This window comes from Heterocephalus glaber, unplaced genomic scaffold (assembly GCF_053883595.1).
Source record: "Heterocephalus glaber isolate CG9 unplaced genomic scaffold, H.glaber_assembly_v1.0 deba00001689, whole genome shotgun sequence".
Taxonomy (NCBI): domain Eukaryota; kingdom Metazoa; phylum Chordata; class Mammalia; order Rodentia; family Bathyergidae; genus Heterocephalus; species Heterocephalus glaber.
Genome location: NW_028258414.1, coordinates 8,027,899 through 8,051,244, shown reverse-complemented (window position 1 = coordinate 8,051,244; position 23,346 = coordinate 8,027,899). Strand labels below are relative to the sequence as shown.

At 47.8% G+C, this 23,346-nt stretch overlaps 1 protein-coding gene across 2 annotated transcripts in view; it reads left to right on the top strand.

Annotated features, from left to right (window-relative positions):
* The window catches only part of Cilp (cartilage intermediate layer protein), a 40,261-nt gene that overhangs the window by 7,198 nt on the left and 9,717 nt on the right, over positions 1 to 23,346 (top strand). Inside the window, exons 1-3 of one of the 2 annotated variants that reach the window (XM_087198973.1) lie at positions 17,562 to 19,300; positions 20,675 to 20,844; positions 22,758 to 22,850. In XM_087198973.1, the coding sequence (XP_087055099.1) occupies positions 20,784 to 20,844; positions 22,758 to 22,850 (154 nt within the window). In that variant the 5' untranslated portion in view covers positions 17,562 to 19,300; positions 20,675 to 20,783. Of the gene's footprint in view, positions 1 to 17,561; positions 19,301 to 20,674; positions 20,845 to 22,757; positions 22,851 to 23,346 lie in introns of those variants that run through there. The other variant, XM_087198972.1, reaches the window with a different exon arrangement.

The window sequence follows — 23,346 nt, the reverse complement described above, 5'->3', positions numbered from 1 at the left end:
CAGTAGCTCTCACGTGGAAAACCAAGACCTTCACAAACTTCAGCACCTGGGCCAGCCCGCCTCTCCTGTTTAGTCTCACACAGACTGGTCCTGCAGTCCCCAGACACCAGCTGCCTCTCAGTCACTGTCCCCCTGCCTCAGGGGTCTTGCCCTGGTGTCCCTCCTGCTGCCAGGCTCTTCCCCGATTTAGCATCCTCAGTGCTTCAGATCTCAACCCAGATTTCTCTCCTCCAGGGAATTCTCCCTTGGTTCCCTAGTCTGGATCATACAAATGTATGATGTAAATTCTTTTTCTTCTAGTACCGGGGTTTGAGCCCAGGGCCTCATGCCTGCTACATAACTACTGAACCACTGAACTATATCTCAAGCCCTTTATAAAATTTTACTCCGAGACAAAGTCTCACTAAATTGTTCAGGTTGACCTCAAACTTGCAATTTTCCAGCCTCACTCTCCACCCCGCCCCACTCCCTCCCAGCAACTGGGATTATAGTCCTGCATGCCTGGGCCTGACTAATGTGATTTAAATTTTCATAGCTCCCTGGCCTCATCTTCCATAGCACTATCAAAGTTTATAATTGTATGTTTTTGTAATATTTTTAAATTTAAGAGTTAGGGGTCTTGATATGTTGCCTAAGCAGGTTTTGAACTCCTGGGCTCAAGTGACTTTGGCTTCCCTAGTAGCTGGGACTATGGGCATGTACTTGGCTCTGTAATAATAATGGGGAATGAACCCAGTATTTTTTTTATTTTGAGAGAAGTACTGACCAAGTTGCCCAGGCTGGCCTTAAAAGTTGTGATCCTCCTGCTTCAGCCTCCCAGAGTTCTGGGCTTACAGCTGTGCACCACCACACTTGGCTCTGTAATACTATTTTATTAATGTTTATCTCTACATTAAGCACAAGGGAAGTTTGCATTATTTGCCACTCTATTCCCTGCACATTGTGCAGTGCATTAGCACACAGAAGGGGTTTTTGGTGATTTTTAAACATGCCTGTGGGACCAGGGATTTAGCTCAGTGGTTCTGCCACCTGCCTCGCAAGCGCAAGGACCCGAGTTCGATCCCCAGTACCAAAAAAAAAAATGCCTGCAAATTTTTTGAAATTCTTCCCATCAAAGGAAATTGACCTTCCGTTAAATACAGGCTGGTCTACATGCATGCCTATAGTTCCAGATTTTTTGGAGGCTGAGGCAGGAAGATTGTTTGAGCCTAAGAATTCAAGGCCAGCCTGGGCAACATAGTGAGACCCTACCTCAAATAGAAAAACAACAGACTCGAGCTGAATGAATGACTCATACTTAACTAACAGAATGTGGCAGAAGAAGCCAGTCCAGAGGTAGCATGGCTTCTACTGGCTCTCTTTTTGAATGTTCCTTGTAAAAAGGCAGCTGCCATGCTGTGAGGATGCCTAGGCCCTCAGAGAGGCCATTGTACGGGTTCCAGCTGAAGGGCCCACTAAAATCCTCACCTGCAGTTAGCATCTTCTGCCTGACATGTACTGAGGAAGCCTTTGGGATGATTCCAGCCTCAGCTGTCATCATAGCCTACTTCCTGTTGCTACAATAAAATGGCAGAGGCTGGATACTTCACAAAGAAAAGAGGTGCATTTAGTTCCTAGTTGTGGAAGCTGAAAATCAAGACATTCAGATTTTGCAAGAACTAGTGACTCCAACTATGTCCCGCCTCTTAAAGGTTCATCGCTTCTTAACATCACCACCCTGGGGACTGATCTAGTGTGTGAACTTTTGAGGATACCCTACCATATCCAGACCTGATGGCAGCCATGTGGGAGACCCTGTGGGATCTACATCACTGAGCCCAGTTTTTCCCAGAACCACAAGAGGTGAAAATAAATGATTAGCGAGTGAGCCACTCAGTTTGGAGGTGATGTTACACAGCATTAGATATGGGAAGAGGGTCCAGCAAGTCTGCACTGAGTGGGTCAATGTGGAGAGGTTTGGGTGAAGGAATGTTGCCCACGTTTGAGCTCTGTGTAGCTGTAGCTGACAACTCTCTGTCCCTAAGAGGTCTCAGAGATTCTGGAAGCTCAAAGGTCGGTGCTTACCCCATAACCACCCAAAAGGCGAGTCCTAGAAACTCTTTGTTGGGAGTAGGTAACATAATGAGGCTCTCAAACATTAGCTCTTAGCCAGGTGCGGTATTGCACATCTGTAATCCCAGCACTCTGAGAGGCTGAGGTAGGAGGATCCCAAGTTTGAGCCCAGCATGGGCAACTTAGCCATTTAGGGAGACCCTGTCTCAAAAATAGAAAAGAGCTGGGGAATGGCTCAAGGGGTTCAAGTCCCACTACCCAAAACAAACAAACAAACAAACAAAGCAAGCCTTCTGTAAGGGACCTCAGAGCATTTGTTTATTGAGGGTTCTTAACATTGGGCCCATGGGTAGTTTCAGGGGGAACAAAAACACATTTTCTCTCTGTGTGTGCTATTTTCATGAGGAGAAGTTCTCCAGGCTTTAACTGTTATTAGATTTTCTGGTGATGAAGTAGACTAGCTACGCTAAATAAGCTTCCTTCTGAAAACAATTCTGGGTACTACTTTTTAAAAAACACTGATGAGCTGGCAAGAAAGTGAGGAATATTCAAGCCAAAAAACATTCAATAATCCAGAGGAAAGCTGAGGAATAAAACTGACTTTTGCCTTGAGGACATTTTAATTTTATTTTTAAGCTTTTTTTGTGTGGTTTTAAAAAAAAAACCATGAGATCAACCGTGTTAAATTTTTAAGTGTGTGGTGTGGTATGAAGTACAAGTACAGTGTTAGGGAGCAGATTGCTAGAACTTTTTGCAAGATAGAAACTTTGTCATTCTTATTTATAAACTCAGAAAACTCGGACTTGAATTTTCACGGTCTCACTGGGAGGGAGTAATTGACGATGGCTCTCTGACACAATAAAGCACCCTGGGTTTTTTTGGTACCGGGGATCAAACTCAGGACCTTGCTCTTTTGAGGCAGGCGATGGAGCCACTGAGCTAAATCCCCTATGCTGTTGTCCCCAGTGTTAGTATGTTAGTCCCCAGTGCAGCAGTGTTGGGAGGTGGGTCTGGGGCTCCACCCTTATGAATGGTTTAATGTTGATTACAAGAGGACTCCAGGCTTCCGGTGTAATCTCTTACTCTCCCTCACCCATGTGACAACTACTTCCATGTTATGATATAGTAAGAAAATCAGCCTAGATGTGTCCCCTGGGTCTTGGGCTCCCAGCTTCCAGCACCATGAGCTAGATAAACTGTTGTTCATAAACTACCCAGCCTCAGGTGTTGGGCTAGAGCAGCACAGAATAGACACGAACACACCCTGGCTTTCGCGCTTGTTAATGTTCATGATATCAACTTCCCACCATTGCTGATTTCAAGCAGTCAATGGTACCAAGAACTAGCACGCAAAGTATTTGGTTCTTGTGTCAAGCACACTACTGACAGCAACTCAAAGCCTCTCTCTATGGGGGGAAGTCTAATAAATCCTTTCCTACATAAGACTGGGACTTCAGTGAATCAATTAACCAGGCATAAGCACCACCCTCTCCCACCAGACTGAGAACACATACACCCCGAGAATCTATCACCTCCCATATGTGGATTTGAAGCACAAATCCACCCTACCTGAACGGTCTGAAAAATTAAAGTCAAGAATTTAAAGTGGTTCCAGTCTGATGATGCCCATAAGCATCAAATGCAGATTCTTCTACAACTGTCCCATCCCTTCATCCCAAGCCTCAGTGATTCTTACAGATAAACCTCCAAAGAGATGAGCTCCTAGACAGGAGAAACAAACAGTAGACAGGGGAAATAAATGTTCATAGGCTTCAGATATTCAAAATTTCAGACAAATGACAAAAAAATATATATTTAAATGCTTAGTGAGTAAAGAAGCATAAAAAAAAACAACTGGGGGGGGGTACCGGGCATCAAAATCGGGACCTTGCGCTTGCAAGGCAGGCGGCAGCACCACTGAGCTAAATCCCAGGCCCTGAGTAGTTTAAAGAAATGGAGGATAGGGGCGGGGATTTAGCTCAGTGGTGCTGCCCCCTGCCTTGCAAGAGCAAGGTCCCAAATTCAATCCCCAGTACCAAAACAAAAAGAAAAAAGAAATGGAGGACAGATTCAGTAGATCCAAGACTGTGTACTTAAAGGTCCCAGGAGAAGGGAGAAAGAGAATGTGATGGAGACAGTAATTAAATAGTGCCTGAGATTCATCCAGAAATTCATAAGCCTGTATATTCAAGATTCCCAGGAAACTCTATGAAGAATAAACAAAAAAATAGACCCACAATTGGCCACATCACAGTGTCATGCAAAATACCAAAGGTTGAGAAAGTGTTAGGGACAGATTGTTTTTGATCTGTGACAATTGGACTAACTTAGCTGATTTCTCAATAGCTGCAAGACAGAAGAATTACATCTTCAGTGCGCTGAGAGAAAGTGACTGTCAAAACTACCAAAGAGATTTTAAGAGGAAGAAAAAAATAGTTATATGATGAGACAAACCAAATCTACCTTTGCCACCAGCAGGAAGAAGGAAATTATCCCAGATGGAAGGAATGAAAGACAAGGATGTAGAACAAAAAAAGTGGTGTGGCCAGGGATTTAGCTCAGTGGTTTTGCTGCCTGCTGCGCAAGCACAAGGACCTGAGTTCGATCCCCAGTACCAAAAAAAAGAAAAAAAGAAAAAAAAAGTGGTGCATGAAAACATCTAAATATTGTAAAACAGTAATAGAGATGTCTTTTTGACTTAAAAAATAAGATGAGATTCAAACGCATAAAAGCAATAGTATATAATAAACTAGGAGAGGAGAAATGGGAATTAATTCTAAGGTTCTTGTATCATTTGACAACACAATCCATTAAATATTGAGTAACGTTAGATTCAAATAAAATGAGTATGTTAAAATTCCTAGCAGAACCACTAAAAATAGCAAAAAAAAAAAAAGAGATATAATTTGCAAACTAATAATGAAGAAAAATGGAATAAGAAAAAAATAAGAAAGCAAGAAAGAAGCCAGGGATGATGGCATACACTTGCAATCCCAGTACTTAGGAGGCAGAGGCAGGAGGGTGTTTAGTTCGACCAGTCTGGGTTATATTGTGAGTTCAGTGCTGGCCTGGACTACATAGTGAAACTCTGTCTCAAAAAAAAGAAACCTAGCTGGGGATTTAGCTCAGTAGTTTCGTCGCCTGTCTTGAAAGCGTAAGGACCCAAGTTCGATCCCGGGTACCAAAAAAAAAAAAAAAAAAGAAACCTAGGAAATATGGAGAAAATACAAAATAATAGTGTGCAAATAAATGTCTTTGTGTATGTAAATATTATTATTTTAATAAATGTAAGTGCACTAAATGCTTCAGCTAAAAGAAAAATATTGCCAGACTAGATAAAGCAATGAAGTCCAATTATAAGCTATTATGTTATCTTATGAGAGATATGGTTAACACACATAAGAGTGCAGAAATGTTGAAAAGTAAGAGAATAGAAAAAAATCTGTCAAATACTAACAAAGACAGCTGCTGCATCTACATTAATTTTAGCGAAAACTGAGGCAAAAACCATTATGAGAGACAAAAGAGTCTTTTCGTTATGATAAAAGGTCCAATTCATCAGCAAGCTAGAGCAATCTTAGGACTCTATACACTCAGTAACATAACTTCAAAATGCATAAAGCAACAAGAAAAAACAAGGAAGCAAAGTAAAAGCTAACAAGTGCAAATACAGTGGGCGTGGTCTGCAAGCCTCAGTGCTGGGCAGATTGAGCAAGTAGTAAGGATTAGGAACTGGGGTCCACAGAGGAAAGGGGACACCCATCCCTCATCTTCCCCCGGAAAGCAAGTGGCAATCAGGTCCCACACACCACGCTGTCATTTAATCTGTAGAGAAATGATCGCTTTTTCCTATCTTGGTAGGAATTTATGGTCCTGTTTTACAATTTAGGAGGCTGAGGCTTGAGGAGGTTAAATAATTCAGCTAAGGTCTCTTCCTCAGAATCTTAAATGTCAAGTTCTACTTCTTTTTTTTTTTTTTTTGGTACCAGGGATGGAACTTGGGTCCTTGCGCTTGTGCAGCAGGCAGCGAAACCACTGAGCTAAATCCCCAGCCCAAGTTCTACTTCTAACACTGTCTTCTACCTTCCTATTCAACAATCTTAATCCCCCAAGCCTACTTCTTGTAGCCCAGGCTGACCTCCAATTTGCAATGATCCTCCCGCCTCAGCCTCCCAAGTGCTGGGATTACAGGCGTGTGCGTCCACATCCGACTAAGCCTCTTCCTTGTAAAAAGGATTGTGTCTTCTGCTTTCTGGCCACCTTGTAACCACTTCTTTACTTCTGTCCCCATCCACATGTGTCCAGAGAATATTTAATGTTGTCTCCACTCCCCACCTCCATCCTTCTTTCTTGTCCTTTGCAGGGTGGCTTCCGCCATCACGAAACATTTCTAAAACCTTAAGCCTGCTGTGCCTACCCTTGCCAATGTGTCCTCAGTTGGACAAATGAAGGTGATGCACACATGCGCCTCGGAGGTGGGGGTACATGGTTCCCTCTTGCCTTCTCTCCTTGTCTGGCAGGGGCCAGCTGGAGCCCTGTGTCCCCTCCTTCCTGCCATCCGTGCTGTCCTCACAGTGCTCTCCCTCCCTCTCCTGCCACTGGGGGATAAACCTGAGCATCATCCTCATCCATTGGGCTCCTGTTTCTCCACCACAGCTTCCTGCACTCACAGCCTCCAGAGTCTAGGTCCCAGGCCTGCCAGCTGCCACTGAAGAACCTTGGTGGTGACACTGCTCTTCGCTGTCCTTGGTCGCCACAGGCCGGGTGCTGGGGAGGGTCAGGCCTGCACGGGGTCCCTGGAAGGTTTGCCAGGTCGTGGTCTGGGTCAGGGCTGGTGGCTCTGAGGTATCTGCTTGTGGACACAGCCAGCTTGGGTACTCTGGAGTCACAGAGCTTCGTGGGATCCCTCACCTTCCTTCCCTTCTGTGGGATCTCAGGTGTCCCTGGGGCATGGTTTTGGGGAAATGCATGGTGTGGGGGCCTTGGTCATCAAAGCCACAGCCAGCACCTGTGAAGTCACCTTGGCGCGTGCTTTCGCATGAGAGCAGCAGCAGCTGTGAGAGGCACCTGGAGAGCTTCTAAAAACCACCGATGTTCCAGCACCAATCAGACTTGTAGCTCCTTGGGCAAAGGTCAGAGGGCAACAGGAAGGAATGAGATCTCAAACGGATCGGATCCGAGCAGGAGGCCCGTTTTTGGCTTCCAGCGGGACCACAAGGCCTCAGCAGGCCTGGGAGCTCCCTTTGTGTTGGCGGGGAAGGCTTTTCTGCCACCTCTTTCCCGGGCTGGGCGGTGGCTGCTCCAAGCCCCAGAACGGGGGTGGGTCACCCCTCTGGTCCAGCTTCGGGCTCTTCCCACTGGAAAGACACGCCCTTTGATGCGGGGGAGGAAGCATTTTTGAGGTAAAATGTTGTATAACAGCCAAGAATGGAAAATATTAAAAGCCCACTGGTGACAACAAGGTTTGTGCCAGGGCCGGAAAGTACGGAGAACAGGAGGGACATCCCCGAGGTGGAGAGGGTGGGCACGGAGGGGGTCAGCCAGGGGTCAGCCACGCCCCTTGACCCAGGTGGCCTCCGTGTCAGGGCTAGGATGAGCTTCTCCAGGCCACAGGAAGGTCCTGGGTGTTTTTAGTTTCGTGATTGGGATTGCCTTAATGCTCCCAATTGATTAAAAATGGCTACCTGTCATGGTCATTGTGACTTTGGGGAAGAGCCTGAAGTCCCATGGTGCCAGACCTGGTGACTAAGGTAGATGTTTGTCCTGCCTTTCTGTTGGATGGCACTTGGCAGCAGCATTCACTATATATATTATTAATGTATATGTAATATATATTATTATGTATTTATATATTATAATATATAATTATATATATAATTTTTTATCACACCTCATAAAGACACGAAAGAGGACTGCCAGAACTGCCTCAGAAATTGGCAAGAACGATGGGATAAGTGTGTTTGAAGAAGGGGGAGTATTTTGAGGGGCATTAATGGCAATGTGTCATTTATTGTAAAACAATTTTAAAATTTAAACATTCACTGTATATTTTGACCACATCTCATATTAAGACTGGTGTGCCCCATACTCCAGGGAGGGCAGTGGGCAAAGGCTTGTGGGCCACTGAGACTAGGAGATCTCAGGTGTCAGGGAGGACAGGGCTAGGCTGGTGCACACCCTGACCACTCTGGGTGCTGGCCTGCCAAGCACCTCTGTCCTCTAGGGGCCTCACCTGTGGTCTCAAGGGGCAAAGAAATAGTGTCAGTAGAATGTGACCAACTCTCGGTGAGAGGAATACACAGGGACTGTGGGAAACAAGAGAGACAGTTAGCTTACCCCAGGGATCGAGGAAGAATCCTTCCCCAGGGGAAGTATGGGTACCTGTGAGAACGTGCCCAGAGCCAGTGCCTGGGATACCAGGAGTCATCTCTGTGTTTGCAAAAAGATTCATTTGCAAAGACAGAACAAATGGATTCTTTCTCTCCATGGGGCCTCTTTCCTACCACCCCCGTCACATGTGCACCAGACACACAAGGCACTGGAGTATGTTCCAGATTCTTGTTGCTGTAAGGGAAATGCCTTCATAACAACTGGGGGTGGAACATGAGATCCTGGTAGCTGGAGATCTGCAGGGATGGGGCCTGAGAGCCGGGAAAGCTGCCCTGCTGGAAGGAGGGAGAACAGCCCAGAAGTGGGTATAAGGAGCAGGGTGAAGGAGGAAGGGAGCCTGTGTTAAGGTGGCCCAACCAGTCGGAGGGTTGTCGCTTGGCCTGCAGTTCAGTGCCGTGTTCACTTGCAGTGAGTCCCAAAGGGGCGAGCTTTGTCTTGGAAATGTGCAATGGGGTAGAAAACCTGAGCCCAAAGCAGAGGAGGTCCAGAGCAGAGGAGGCTTCCTGGAGTGAAGAGACACACTTGGAAAGACCTTGGTGTCCATTGGCCATGGGACAGCAGGTCCAAAGAAATTTCACCTGGATGTTAAGGGGAGGGGGCTCCCAAAATAGACACTGCAGACTTTGTTATAAGCCTCAGAGCCCATCTCATCTCATCATTGTACTGTGGAAGGAGCCCAGTCATCTTTAAAATTTTAGTTTGAAGGGCTGGGGATTTAGCTCAGTGGTTTCACCGCCTGCTCCGCAAGCACAAGGACCTGAGTTCGATCCCCGGTACAAAAAAAAAAAATTTTAGTTTGAGGCAGGGTCTTGCTAAATTGCCCAGGCTGGCCTTGAATTTAGAATCCTCCTGCCTCAGCCTCCTAAGTAGCTGGAATTGTAGGCATGCAACATTGCACCCAGACAAATCATCATTCTCATTCCCAGAAGTGCATAACCATTAAGGAGGCCCCTCATCTCTCTCTGGCATCCTGGAGAAAAGATCCCAGTCTACCAAACAAAGTCAGCCACCAACTCTCTCCATCTTCCTGGATAAGGGGCCACTGTGATACAATGGAAAGATTGGAGGTGCAGAAATTAGGAGACCTGGCCTGGATGTGAGCCTGATTTAAGTTCCTAAATCTTTCCAGGAGCCAAATCTTGGCAGAAGTCTGTTAACTTTGCACTGTGTGCTTTCTCCACTGCTTGTCTAGCAGGCTGAAATGAAAATCAACAGCAGTTTTGAGGAAGGAAACTGCAGAAAGGAGAAGGCAGTTGAGCCCTTCTCCTGGCATCTTCTTTGATGGAGGCTGATTAGTTGAGTGTAGAAGCTTCAAAATCTGTCTATCTGTCCTTTGAAGGGAGGGACAGTTCTGAACCCAGTAGTGTCCTTGGCAATTGGAGAAATCTGAAGGTACAGTTCTTAAGGACTCATATCTGAGTCCTGGGGGCAGCAGAAGGGCTGTAAGTAAAAGCCAAATTGCTGTTCCATTGAGCTTTTTTTTTTTTCCTGTCGATACTGAGAATCAAACTAAGGACTATGTGCTTTCCAGGCAGGCACAGCACCACTGAGCTACATCCCCGGTGCTGATCCATTGAGCAGTCTGTGTCATATTTGGGGTAAGCAGTTCTGTTTTGGGATCAGGAAAGAGGCATTTATCCCATTTCTCACCTTTGTGTACCAGAAAGTTCTAGGGTACTGAGGTCAATGCCAGTAGAAGTCACAGTGTTAAAAACGAGAGGCAGGAAACAGTTAATACAGATAGCACAGTCTTTTTAACAAATAGTATTGGGATGATGGGATAACCCTATGCTGAAAAAAGAAAAAACCTGACCCATACTTCATACCCTTTCCAAAAGCTATTTCAAAATGAATGATAGGCCTAAAGGCAAAACCTAGAACTAAAACACACCTAGAAAAAACAGGAGAAAATCTTTGCAACTCCAGGTTCAGCAAAGATTTCTTAGATCCAACTCCAAAACTTCAGTCGTTAAAATAAAGCAAATTGACAAATTAGAAAAGGTTAGCCACAGATTGAGCATAAAAAATATTGTCAAAGCATATGTCTTCTAAAGGACATTTATCCAGAATAAATAAAGTGCTTGCAAAACTCAGTAATAAGAAAATAAGTAATCCAGTTACAAAAAGGGCAAAATATTTAAACAAATAATTCATCAAAGACATATGAATGACCAGTAAGATGTTCAACATCATTGGTCACTAGGGAAATGCAAATTAAAACCACTATGAGGACTAAGGATGTAGCTTAATGCTGGAGTGCTTGCTTGGCATACTCAAGGCCCTGGGTTCAAGGCCCAGTACAGGGGAAAAAAAAAAAAGCTTTGGAAAGGGTGAAAATAAAACTCAAACTCAAACTCTGCTGAGATGGAGTGTTGATGCGAACGCCGAGCACTAGAATTCTCCTACGTGGCATGTAGAAATTAAGTGGGGCCATCACTTTGGAAAACAATTTAGCTGTTTCTTAGAAAGTTAAATGTACAATTACCACACAACCCCATTCCTAGGTATCAACCAAAGATAAATGAAAAACTTGTTTAAATGAACACCTGTACATGAACATTTATTACTAAAGTGTAGTTGCTAAGAACAGGAAAACTGAAGACAACCTGTATGTCCTTTAAGTAGTGAATGGATAAAGAAACTAGTACATCCTTTCATGGATTACTACTCATCCATAGATCTGAACATTGGAAACATGCAACACCGTGGATGGTTGGATATCCTACGTAACATAAAATAGATTAGAAAGGCTCATACCACCGGGCACAGTGGCACATGCCTGTAATTGCAGCTACTCAGGATGTTGAGGTGGGGGATCCCAAGTTTGAGGGGCCAGCCTGGGCAACTTAATGAGACCCTGTCCCAAAATAAAAAATTGTAAAAGGAGGGCCGGGGATTTAGCTCAGTGGTTCCGGCGCCTGCCTCGCAAGTGCAAGGTCCCAAGTTTGATCCCCGGTAGCAAAAAAAAAAAAAAAAAAAAAAAAAATTGTAAAAGGACTGAAGATCTAACAGTATAGTGCCCTTGGGTTCTGTCTCCCAAACTGGTGAGGGTGAGGGATGGGGTGGGAGCCTCATACTATGTGATTCTATTTATATGATAGTCTCAAAAAGGCAAAACCACAGAAAGGAGAGCAGCTCAGTGTCTACCAGTTGCTGGGAATGCAGGGAGTGGTTGACTGCAGAGGAAACTTCCGAAGTGATAGAAATATTTTATAGCTTGATTATGACAGTAAGTGATTATATTTGTCAAAAGTCATTTAAATGTACATTCAAAAGGGTGAATTTTCTCCTGCTGTGCAAGCGCAGGGACCCGAGTTTGATCCCCGGTACCAAAAAAAGAAAAGAAAAAGAAATAAATCAGAAGTTAAAAAAAAAAAAAAAGTGTGAATTTTACAGTATGAAAATAGACTATAATTTTTTAAAATTAGGGGTGGGGTTCAAATGCCTTCTCCCTTTTCTGTGTCTTCCCTGCCAGTGCCCTATATCCTATCCTATCCTGTCCTCGAAGTGTTTCAATTTAGCCACCATAAACATTGCTCTCCTTCTGGAATAAAAGGCAAACCCATTAAGAATGGTCTCTACAGGGCCACATGTTTTATCCCTGGGTCCCATTCTATCTATCTAGGCCTGGTCACATTCCCTCTTACTTTTTTTTCCTTTTGAGACAAGGAGCTCTTTGTCACCCAGACTGGCCTTGAACTCATGATCCTCCTGTCTCAGCCTCCCAGATAGGTGGGATTACGGGCATGCACAACTCTGCTCAGCCAAGTTACTCTTTTCCTAACCTCCATTTCCCCTTCTCTGCACAAGAGTCCTGGTGGTGACTTGGGGAAGGGACCAAATCCTTAGGGCCTACAAGGATGAAATGTGGGTGAAAGATTCTGCTTATAAAGAGGGAGGCTGCTCAAGGCCAACTTTCCATAGCTCCAGCCAATAGAACAGTTGCGTGTCCCAGAAGTATACAGCCAGCAAGGCCATCTGCTGGGCAGCCTAACCATGGCCGCCCTGGCACTGCTGCGTGCTCTCCTGGGCTGCCAGCATCTTGGTCAGAGTTGAAGCTGTATCACACCCAGAGCCATCTGGGACCTCTTTGGGGAGACATCAAAGAGGCCTCAGGTCATGAGGGACAGAGGCACAGAGGCTGGTAGATGCATGGGCGAGGGTTGAGTAACTGGGGCAGACTCATCATGGGGACTAGGAAGAGCCAGGGGAGGAGAGCGTACTCCTGAGGTAGCACCCTGGTGGACTATCCAGCCCAATCCTATACAAAACTGGGACTGTGATGTTCCTGAAAAATACAGGGGGGACCCTATGATGTCCTCTACAGAGCATGAACTCATTGGTCCATGCCATCAATACTACAATGTCCCCGTGATGGAGACATGATGGTGACAGTGAGAACACTGTGGTATGCTGGTTGAACGTCTTGGAGATGTAGTATGAATTCTGCAGTCTGCAGTGGACACACTCAGGCCTTGGGGGGTGTGAACACCTTGTGATGAGCATTGTGAACACGACAGGCACTGCGTGTGACTTGAGTCTCTGATTGTGTGAATGAACCCTAGGGACACTGAGGTGACCCTGTGAGGCTCAAGGAGTGCTCTGTGGTTATGCACAAGGTAGAGAGCTCTACTGATCATGATTTGCTGTGCCCAGAATCCATTTTCCCTACTTCTGGTGACAGCGCCACTTGTCTTCAGGAAGAAATTCTCAATGGGGCCGATGAATCTGCTGGCTCCAGAAAGTGTCTAATCAGAGCTTTCCATCCCATGGTGACAGGGACTGGGTCAGGAATGGGCCAATGAGAACCTTTCCCAGGTCTTTTTGGGAAGAATTGGGGAGGAGTTACTCTTTCCACTGGGAATTTGAGGCATGCTGCTAGAAGGGAGCATGGAAATACTGGGAGACATTCCATGTATTCAGCCTTGTTTCAATTACTGGTGCCACGTGACAAACTAGCCCAAAATGTAGTGACTTAAATGACAACTATTTGTTATATCCCAGATTTTGTTATATATTTTGTTATCCCAAATTTGTTATATACAGATTGTGTAGGTCAGGATTTCTTGGAGGATTTGATTGGGCTTTTACTTTTCTTCCTCCCCCTCCTCCTCCTTTTCTTCTTCCTCTTCCTCTTTCTCTTCCTCCCCATCTCTCATTTTTGCCCTACAGATGTTGACCCCAGGGCCTCTCACATGCTAGGCAAGCGCTCTACCACTAAGCTGCATCCCAGCCCTTTTTTATTTTATGCAACAGGATCTTACTAAATTGCCCAGTCTGGCTTCAAACTTGCAACCCTACTGCCTCAGCCTCCCAAGGAGCTGGGATTATAGGCATGTGCCACTGCACCCAGCTATTCTTTTGCTTTTTGAGGCACTAATTGAGACCCACTTCACTGGTCGGTGGCTGATCTAGAGGACCCAAAACATCTTCACTCACATGTCTGGTGTCATGATGGTGGCTGCAAGGCTGGGCTTACTTGGGGCTGCTCACCATCATGGTGGTCAGAAGGAAATTAGCCTTGACTTCTTTTTATGATTTGTTTGTTTTTCTTGAGATTGGGGCTCACTCTGTAGTCCAGGCTGGGTTTGAGCTCATGAGCCTTCTGCCTGAGCCTTCCTAGTGCATGTGCCACCATGCCCAGCTAGACTTGCCTTCTTCCATGGCAGCTGCTCTCCCTAGAATGAGCATCCCAAGAGATTCAGGGAAGTTGTATGACCTTTTTTGAGCTAACCTTAAAAGTTCGCCTCAGCCTACTTGTGATAAGGAAGGCACGAGACCAGCTCAGATTCAAGGGGAGGGAAATTGGATTCTATATCTTGATAGTGGAATAGTGTCATAAGTCACGCAGACAGGAAGCTAAGAAATGAGAGATACCACTGCAGTCATCTTTGGAAAACAGACTGACAGCTCTGCCATCGCAGAGGAAGCATCTGAGATACGGAAAGAAAACAGTTCTGCTGACATTATCTGTGGCTGGATCCAGCTTTTCCCAGGACTTCAGTCAAGAAAACCCTAAGATTCCTTTTCCACATAAACCAATCTCAGTTGTGATTTTGTCCCTTGCACCTGAAAGAGCCTTTGTCCTTAGCGTGTATGTGTTGTTATGTATTGCAGCCTGACAAACCACCCCAAAACTCTGGCTGAAGACAATGATTTACTGTTTCTCTTGATTTTGTGGGTTGGTTGGACCATTCTTCTATTGTCTTACTGGCCTTGCTCATGCCGCTGCTGAGGTGGATTCAAGATGCTTCACTCACAGGTCTGAATATTGGGTGGGGACATTAGTTTTTATCGTGTGATTTTTGGTTTGCTTTTGCAATACGGGGGATTGAACCCAGGGTCTTCACCCTCAGGTATATTCCTCTTTTCTTTCTCTTTCTTTCTCTTTCTTTCTTTTCTTTTCTTTTCTTTCTTTTCTTTCTTTCTTCCTTCCTTCCTTCCTTCCATCCTTCCTCTCTCTCTTTTGACAGGCTCTCACTTTGCAGTTCAGGCTGGCCTTGAACTCACAGCAGTCCTCCTGTCTCAGCCTCCTAAATGCTGAGATTATTACAGGCCTCCACCACCACTCCCAACAGTTTTTTTATTTTTTTCTCACTGAGTTGCTAAATTGACCAAGGTGAGCTAGAATTTGCAGTCCTCTGGCATCAGCCTTCCAGAGTGCTGGGATTATAGGTGTGTGTCACCATCCTGTTTTATCTGTGATTTTGAGCCGCATGTGAGCCAGCCTGACACTTTCCTTTTCCCTCTGACAGCCAGAAGGGGGAGTGCTTTGATTGACCCCCACAATTTGGCTATGGCTCTCCTGAAAGCCTGCAGTGACCTGGGAAGATGCCTGCCTTGGCCACCGAGCTTTGAATTTGGACCAATCAGCAAGCTCAAATTTGGATCAATCACAGGCCTATGTTAGTAGCTCTCCCATCACACTTCCCTTGTCCAGATGTTGCTGGACTGCAGTGCAGGCCCGTCTAAATAAAGCCTTGCTCCTTGGTTCTGTAAATCTGAAGGGGCTGGCCCTGAAGAGTTCTAGAGACCAGAGGGATATCAGTCATTGATTGGCAGTTGATGGGCATCATGGAGATCAGCGGAAACTGTTAAGAGTTCCCAGTAGCCGCCAAGGATTAACCCTGACTGCTGAGGACCTGATGGGGTGGCTTAGAGTCTTGGCTCCATAGCACTGTGGCCTGCCTTGGAGTCCCCAGGGCTGTCACACCAAGGAGGGCCACTGGCACTCAAGGCCTCTGGAGCTACTAGCAGAACTGCCCTTCATAGATTTTCGATTTCCATCCGAATTGAGCAAAAGAGCCCCTAACTGATTGGCAACACTCACTCCTCCCGCAGTAGGCTAGACTGAACTTCCATATGTGATAAAGGTCATTCTATGAGAGTGAGGGTTTCCAGAACGTGTCTACCATCACTTCCGTCATATTTCTTTATTCCAGGCAAATCGCAAAGCCAGCCTAAGTCACAGAAGTGAACAGAGGCCCCACCTCATAATGAAGAGTAGCAAGGACTTTGTGGCCATGTTTAATCCACCACAATCTACTAAATAGCTGGATCATGACAGCTAGGAACATCTTTAGATGAGTGTGTGTGCAGGAAGCAGGATGAGTGTGATTTCCACATGGCTCCTCTGGGCTGAGGTTCCCATATCAAGCTCTGCATTAGACTCTTGGTCCCCAGGGGCAGCTTTGAGCGGACAGTCTACTGTGCCCGAGTGGCTTCACCTCTCTGAGCCTCAGTTCTTCCTCTGTAAAACAGGCACAGTCATCATTACCTTGCAGGTTCGCTGTGAGACTGAAGATAAGATCACCATGAATGCGGTTTGTAAATTATGGAGTGCCATCTACATGTGGTGGAACATTAGTAGCTGAGATGGAAATAGTCAACATGGGCCTGGGTCATCAGAGAAGGAGGAGGGAGGAGACTGAGCCAGAGTGTTGAAAGATGGAGACATTCACATTGGTTGGGAGGAAGGTCTGTATTTCAAGACAGGAAGCTGGGGAATAAAATTGTAAAGGTACAGAGATAGAACAGTGGCATATTACCTAAGACAGGGAGGAGAGTGTCTTGGCCAGAGGCTGAGGCCCCCATTACCCTGGACTCTGCGTCTCTGGGGTCCCAGGCAGAGGGTCAGCAGCCCTTATGGTCTCAGAGCGGCAGCCCTGGGCTCCAGTCTCCAAAGCTCATCAATCAGCTGACTGTCCCCATCCAGGCCTGCAAAGCCTCCTTGGGCCACTCCTGGAGGAGGCAGTCTGGATAGATTAGAGACACTGCCCTGTCTTTTTAGCCATTAGAACCAGGTCAGAGCCCTCCAACCATTCCCAACCTCCTTTCCTGACAGCAGGGTGGGGACCCCTGGCTATAGTTTGAGTCACAAGTGGCCTGGCTAAACTAGGCTCCAAGTCTGTCCATCCCCTAGGCAGGGGTGGGGGTGATTGATGAATTTCCAGTGTGTTCCAGACAGGGACTTGGAACCGCTTCAGAATGGCCTGGCTTGCAGGAGCCCCAGGTGGCGACTCGGGACTGAGGCTCACCCATCCAGGCCAGGCCCTGGACAGTCCAGGCCTATGGCCACCTCCCAAGTTCTCTCTGTCCTGGGGACAGACAGCAAGGGGACCATTGTGGCTCAGCAGCAGCCTCTTCAAAGGAGTTCTGGGAGAGCAGTTTGGGGTAGGCTGAGGTTCCTGGAGTCTAGCCCTTTGCTGTTCATAGTTCGGTTCGCCTTATGAGCAGAAAAAGACCTGATGGGAGTATGGAGGCAACAAGGATATGAGCTAGGGGAACACAAAAGCCAGGACTGGAATTAGAACCCAGAGATTCTAGCTCAGAGTTCCCTCACCTGTGCCAACCACAGCGAAACTCACTGGCCCCTTGGGTGAACCTCTGAGTGCTAGGGCAAGCAAGGAGACCCAGACAGGAATCCTGGCCTAAAGAGCTTTACTTTGGCAAATTCTCATCTCCAATGGTATCCTGCCTCCTACTATAGAAAGAGAGGAAAGGGCTGGGGACACCGAGGTCCAGGGTGACTTGGATTGCTTCTGGTCCAAGGTGGCACATCAGAATCAATGACAGAGCCAGGACTGGGCTTCTGACTTCCAAGTTCCTGTTTATCTCCTGCCCTTTGTTCTGGCGATTGTGCCTCAGCCTGTCTCTGTGTCTGTCCTCATAGTACTAGTGCTCACGTGAGACTGACTCAGGACAGACATCTGCTGTCAAAGTTATGGCAGAAGCTGCTTCATGGCTTGGCTGTGACAGTTTGGATGAGGATGAGGCAGGCTACAGGGCCTATGGCCAAGGGCTGGAGGCTGGAAGGGAGACCAGGCTCCAGGAGAGAAAGCAAATCAGACAGCTAAGGCACTGCTGCTGCTCAGCATCCTTTCTCCAATCGTGCTCTCTTCCCCAACAGTGCCTGTCCAGGGCAGTGTTCAGAGAAAACAGAGCTCCTAAGCCCTTGCTAACCCACAGGGAAGAGCACAGACAGAAAAAGACAGGGGCCGGGGATTTAGCTCAGTGGTGCTGCTGCCTGCCTTGCAAGGGCAAGACCCTGAGTTCGATCCCTGGTACCAAAAAAAAGAAAGAAAAAGGCAGACATAAGCAGGTGTTGGCCCATGTACACGGCTTCCGGTGTGAGGGTTAGCGGCTACGCCATGGAATCATTTTTATGTGAGGCTCTTTCTTGTGGCTCCCCAGTGCCCAGCCTAGAGCCTGGCAGAATAAGAGCTCAGCGAGGGTGTGTGGAAAGAGTGACCCAGGTGTGGAAGACCACAGGGCCAGACTTCCTCCTCCAGGCGCTGGCAGGAGGCAGGAAGCCCAGACCGGGTAGGATGAGACTGCAGCATGAGGCAGGACTCGGGCAGTACCGGTGTGGTCTCCAGTACGCTCTCTCTTCATCCTCTGAGAGGCTCTGTCCTTGTGAACGGTAATTTTCAAAATGTGGTCCAAGAACCAGTAACTTCAATAGCACCGGCAGGCTGGACAGAAATGCACTCTTGGGCACCACTGAATTGGAAACTCTGGGTGTGGGTTCAGAAATCTGTGTTTTAACAGCCTTCCAGGCCATTGGATGCAGGCTAGAATAAGAGACACAGTCTGGCTGGTGCTGGAGCCGGAAAGCCCAAAGCACAGGCAGCTGCCTAGGGTGCTTGTCCCGGAAGTGAGATGCATATATGAGCATCCGGCAGGTCTCTGAGGGATCCGAGTGCTGGGCTCTGGGATCTACACAAGTATAAGCAGCGCCTGGATGGAAGCAGGGAGGGGCAACGTCTCGCTAGGTGACAAACTGGGCCCCACAATTCCTTTGTCCTTTGCGCTCCTTGGGAGGCCAGAGAAGCTGAGCAGTTGTCCAGCTGAGGCAGACACACCCAGTAGAGAGGCCTGTGTGCCGAAGGGAGCTTCGGGTATGTGCTAAGAGCAGCAGAGTCCTTTCCTGCACGGGTGGGCCAGGGCCAGGGAATGCCGGGATCAGCAAGTGGCACTTAGGCAAGAGCACATCATCTCTAAAGCCACGAAGTCCTGCTCCGCTGGAGAATTCCCCTTGGCCCTTTCCCAGGGCTGTTCCTAGTGCCCAGCCCACAGTCTGACCCCTATTTCTGCCCTGGCCAGGACAGCCCTGGGAAGCTGCCCACCTGGGCCATCTGCAGGCCCCCAAAGGATCTGGATGTGAGATCCTGGCTTCTGTGAGCTGCAGGGGACGTGGGGAGGGGAGGGAGGCTCAAGCTCAGATCTGGTTTCACCGCTGCTTCCCATGGCTGCCTGCCACAGGCTGAGCCACCAGCTGGCCTATATAAGGCCTGCGGCTAGACAGCTGCAGTAGTGAGGACTTGGACCCCCAGCGAAGGAGACCTGCTCAGGACGGGTGAGCTCCACTCCCAAGTCCCTCCCTCATCTTTGTACCCACTGCCTTTCTTAGCTATTCTCCCCAACCACCCCATTTCTGGTTTTTTGCTGGCTGACCCCTCATCTTCCACAGAAGACTCCCATTTCTGCTCTGAAGTTCTTTCCCCCAAGTGCCCCAGAGTCCTCTCCTTCCCTCATCTGAGGTCAGAAACCCCACAAATGGCCCCACTCTGGGTCTCTATACCTGTGGGTGCCCTGCGTTGTTCCTGGAGCCAGCCGGCATCCGTGGTCCAAGAGCTTGGAGGTGCGTGGGTTGGGGAGCCTGACCGTCAGACATGTACTGGGGGACAGCGGGAGGCTGAGAAACCTCCATGAGCTGCCAGATGGGAAATGGTTTTTCCACAAGGTGCCCCAGGCCACCTCAGCTCTCTGACAGCACTGGAACCAGCTCAGGTTGAGTGCTGTGCAGGCCTACAGCCCACTCAGCTCCCACTCAGAGCCCAGGGCTTGGGTTGAGTCCCACACTCACTGGAGATGTGACCTCCTGGGGACTCTGTTCCTGGACTGAGAGGGGATGGGAGTTAGGGCTTTTAGGGCTAGATGGTCTGCATTGTGGAACTGTTTTTGTTTCTTCCTCTGGGGCATCCAAGAGTTTCTGGATCTTTTGTCCAGAAAGGAGAAACTTTTCTTTTCCTACACTCTAGACTTTGGGGACTAAAGGGAACCATTTTTTGATTCTGGGTTGGCCAGGGCTCTGAGGAGAGAGAAAAATGTCCTGCTAAGCAAGAGCCTGGGCCACACATGCCCTATGGTTCCTTAACCTGCATTACCAGGCCTGCTTTCCTCTCCACACCCTGCAGCCCCTACCCCATGCTCAGCAAGTATTAGGGAGCCCTGGCTTCTCACACTGTACCCCCTCTGCTTTCCCACAACTGGCTCCTAGCTGTGGAACTCCCAGCCAGGCCCCAAACAAGCAAGCAGAATGTGTTCCAGCTGCAGCCTGTGCACATCTGGGAATGTATTCCTGGAGGTGGTAGGCCTGAGGCATCTGTGCCTTCAGCCTGCCTGCCTAGGAGGGGCCACTGTGGTCGAGACAGGCCTGCATGGCCTCTTCTGCAAGAGTGTGAGCCTCACCAAGGGGCCCCCAAGCCTGGGTCTGGATGTGAGGCCACTGGGAGTGAGCCCCGGCCCCTGGGTCAGCCTTGTGTGAACTCAGATCCAGAGCCTCTACCTCTCCCAAGCTGCTCAGTTTTACAACTCAAGCAGCTATCCCACTTGCAAGACTTCATTCTGTCCGTCTTTCCATCCTCAACAGGTCAAGAAATACCTCTGTATTCGAGCCATGAGGGCTGACTCAGAAATGTGGGGTCTGACAAGCTTTGTTTCTTTGTAGGTCACCGGATCTGAGAAACCTCCCAGGGAACCACATTCCGGAACCACATTCTGGTTCTGTGAAGCCCTCTCACACTCTCCTGCCACGTTCTCACAGGGCTAGGGGGAAGATGGAGGGGACCAATGCCTGGCTGTTCTCCTTCCTGGTCTTGCAAGTTGCCTCTGTGTTGGGTACAGGCTGAGTATCTGCTACCTCCCAAATCTGCCCTAGCCATAGCGAAGTCATATCTGGGATCTGTTTGTGCATCTGCCTTAAGACAGCAGTGACCTTAAGACCTGGGGCTGTGTGATAGATTTATTTCACATAGTTCTCTCTCTTTTTTTTTTTTTTTTTTTTCCTGGTGCTTGGGATGGAACCTGGGGCCTTTGCACTGAGCTATATCTCGTCCCTTTTAAAAAATTTTTATATTGAGACAGGGCCCGCTAACTTGCTAAGTTGCCCAGGCTGTGCTCCAACTTGCCATCTCCCTGCCTCAGCTTCCCAGAATTCTGGGGTTACAGGTTACATACCCATCTGATAGTTCCCAATATTAAAACTCACAGAACAGAACCTTGGGAGGAGAAAAGATAGGAGAGTTACTGCCCCTGAGTACTAAATTGAGCTCTGAGCTTCCTGGCAGCCAAAGCAAAAGGGAGTCACGGGAGATCACTGAACTCTCGGAAGCAGATTGGGGTTTGGTCAGTTTTTAGCGTCATGAGGATTCTTCTGGCCTAAAGCCTACTTTCATTTGGATCAAATTTTGCAGACACACCAGAACCTCTCTGGTCTCCTTGCCCTCTGATCCCGACCCGGTGACACTGAGCTCTGCAAAATGAAAGAGAATGAGAGAGAATTTGCCTGCTTCCCTGTGGAAGCCCCAGAGCCTCAGTACCCTGCCCTACACTCTCTACCACCTCCCCTTCCTCTTCTCATTTCCAATCTCATACTCAGATAATGCAAAAAAGAAAAAAGAAAAAAGGAAAAAAACCCAAAAACTGGAAACCCTCTTCTCAAGCGGCCTGCCCCAAAGGCTTTGTGAGCACAGATGCAGGGGACAAAGGCTGTCTCAGCGCAACACCCAGCCCTGTGTGCCCCGCCTCCTGCCTGCTCTCGCCACCCAGTCAGCTGCTGTTTGGGAAGATGATTAACATTCAGCCATCTGAGGGGAAATCAGATTAGCTTGATTAAAAGAGCTCCTATCACCCCAATTAAGCAGCTCAGAGAATTCTGATTTGGCTCCTGGCCTGGGAGTTAATTGCCTTTCAAGACGTTTGCAGATCTGTGCTCCCCTCTCCTTCCCATTCCCACCCAGCAGCTCTGGTCCTGGTGGAGTAGGGCTGCAACTGCCCATGGCCTCAGGACCTTGTTCTTATTCCTTGTGGGCAAACCCCACAGCGAACCCCACAGCCTGAGAACCACCAGCCCATTTCTGTCCATCTGCCAAGGAAAGGGAGAGGGATGTTTATGGAGCCAGACTTTCAGCTAAAGGGAGTTGCTAATACTTCTGTGTAGCTATTGTTAAGTGGCCTTTATGAGTGAGCCTTTGTAATCCCCGCAATCCCCTAAGGCAGGGAGCATTATTGTCCCCATTTTACGATGAGAGAACATGGGGCCAGATGGCTGGAGTGGCTTGCCAGAGGTCACAATGCTCTCATCTTCATGGACTTGAGGCATGTTTATGTTTATCTCATGGAATGCTCTTGCCAAAATGGCCCTATTAGGTGGCAGTTAGTATCTGTGTTTCACAGAGGCTGTCTTACCAAGATGAAGAAGACCAGTCCACTAATGCTCCATTTCTAGAACATGAATGAGAACGCTATTCACCAAGCATGCACCCCATGCATGCACCCCATGCTAGCTCTATTGCTCCCAATAATGTACTAGACCTTATGTCATTGTGATGTTTTAATGGATCCCTGCCTTGTGGGAAAAAAGAGAAATACAGCCTTTCTGAAGTTGCATAGCAGTAAGTGGCAGAGTGAGGATTCGAACCCGTGTCCGGAGCTCATGTTCCATCCAGCATACCATACTGTTTCCCTGCATTTTGAGAGGCTCCTGTTTAGTCCTGGCTTCTTGCTCAGCTTCTTCTTGTCCTGGCCCTCAGGGAGGCAGACAATGCTCACCCAGGGAGTGAGAAGAGTCCAGCCTGGGAAGAGGACCCCTGGTGCCTTTGCCAAGCCTGCTGATGCCCAGGAGAGTGAGTTGTGGCTGGAGCGGGCGGGGCCAGGAGGGCTGGGGTTTTACCGAGTTTGCCAAGGGGATCTCTGAAACTGGAGCATGATGCCAGGGTTTCACGAGGCATTTGGCAGAGGGACATGGTATAGGACAGCTCAGAATCAGGAAGCTGCCTGGTATCTCCCAGGAATGCTGTAGAGTGGGGAACTCAGCACAGGCTTGTGGGGAGAAAAGGGACATGAGGATGGAGAGAGAGTAGGGGTCAGCTCACCGCCCCAATGCCTTGCAAAGGCATGTCTTTTGTTTTTGTTTGTTTGTTTTGAAGTACTAGGGATTGATTGAATGTGTGGCTTCTGGACTGAGCTATATCCCCAGTCCTTTTTATTTAGTAAATTTTGAGTCAAGGTGTTATTAAGTCGCTAAATTGCTTAGACTAGGCTCAAATCTGTGATCTTCCTGCCTCAGCCTCCCAGAGTCAGGAATAGAGATGTGCAATACCACACCTAACTACTAAGGGA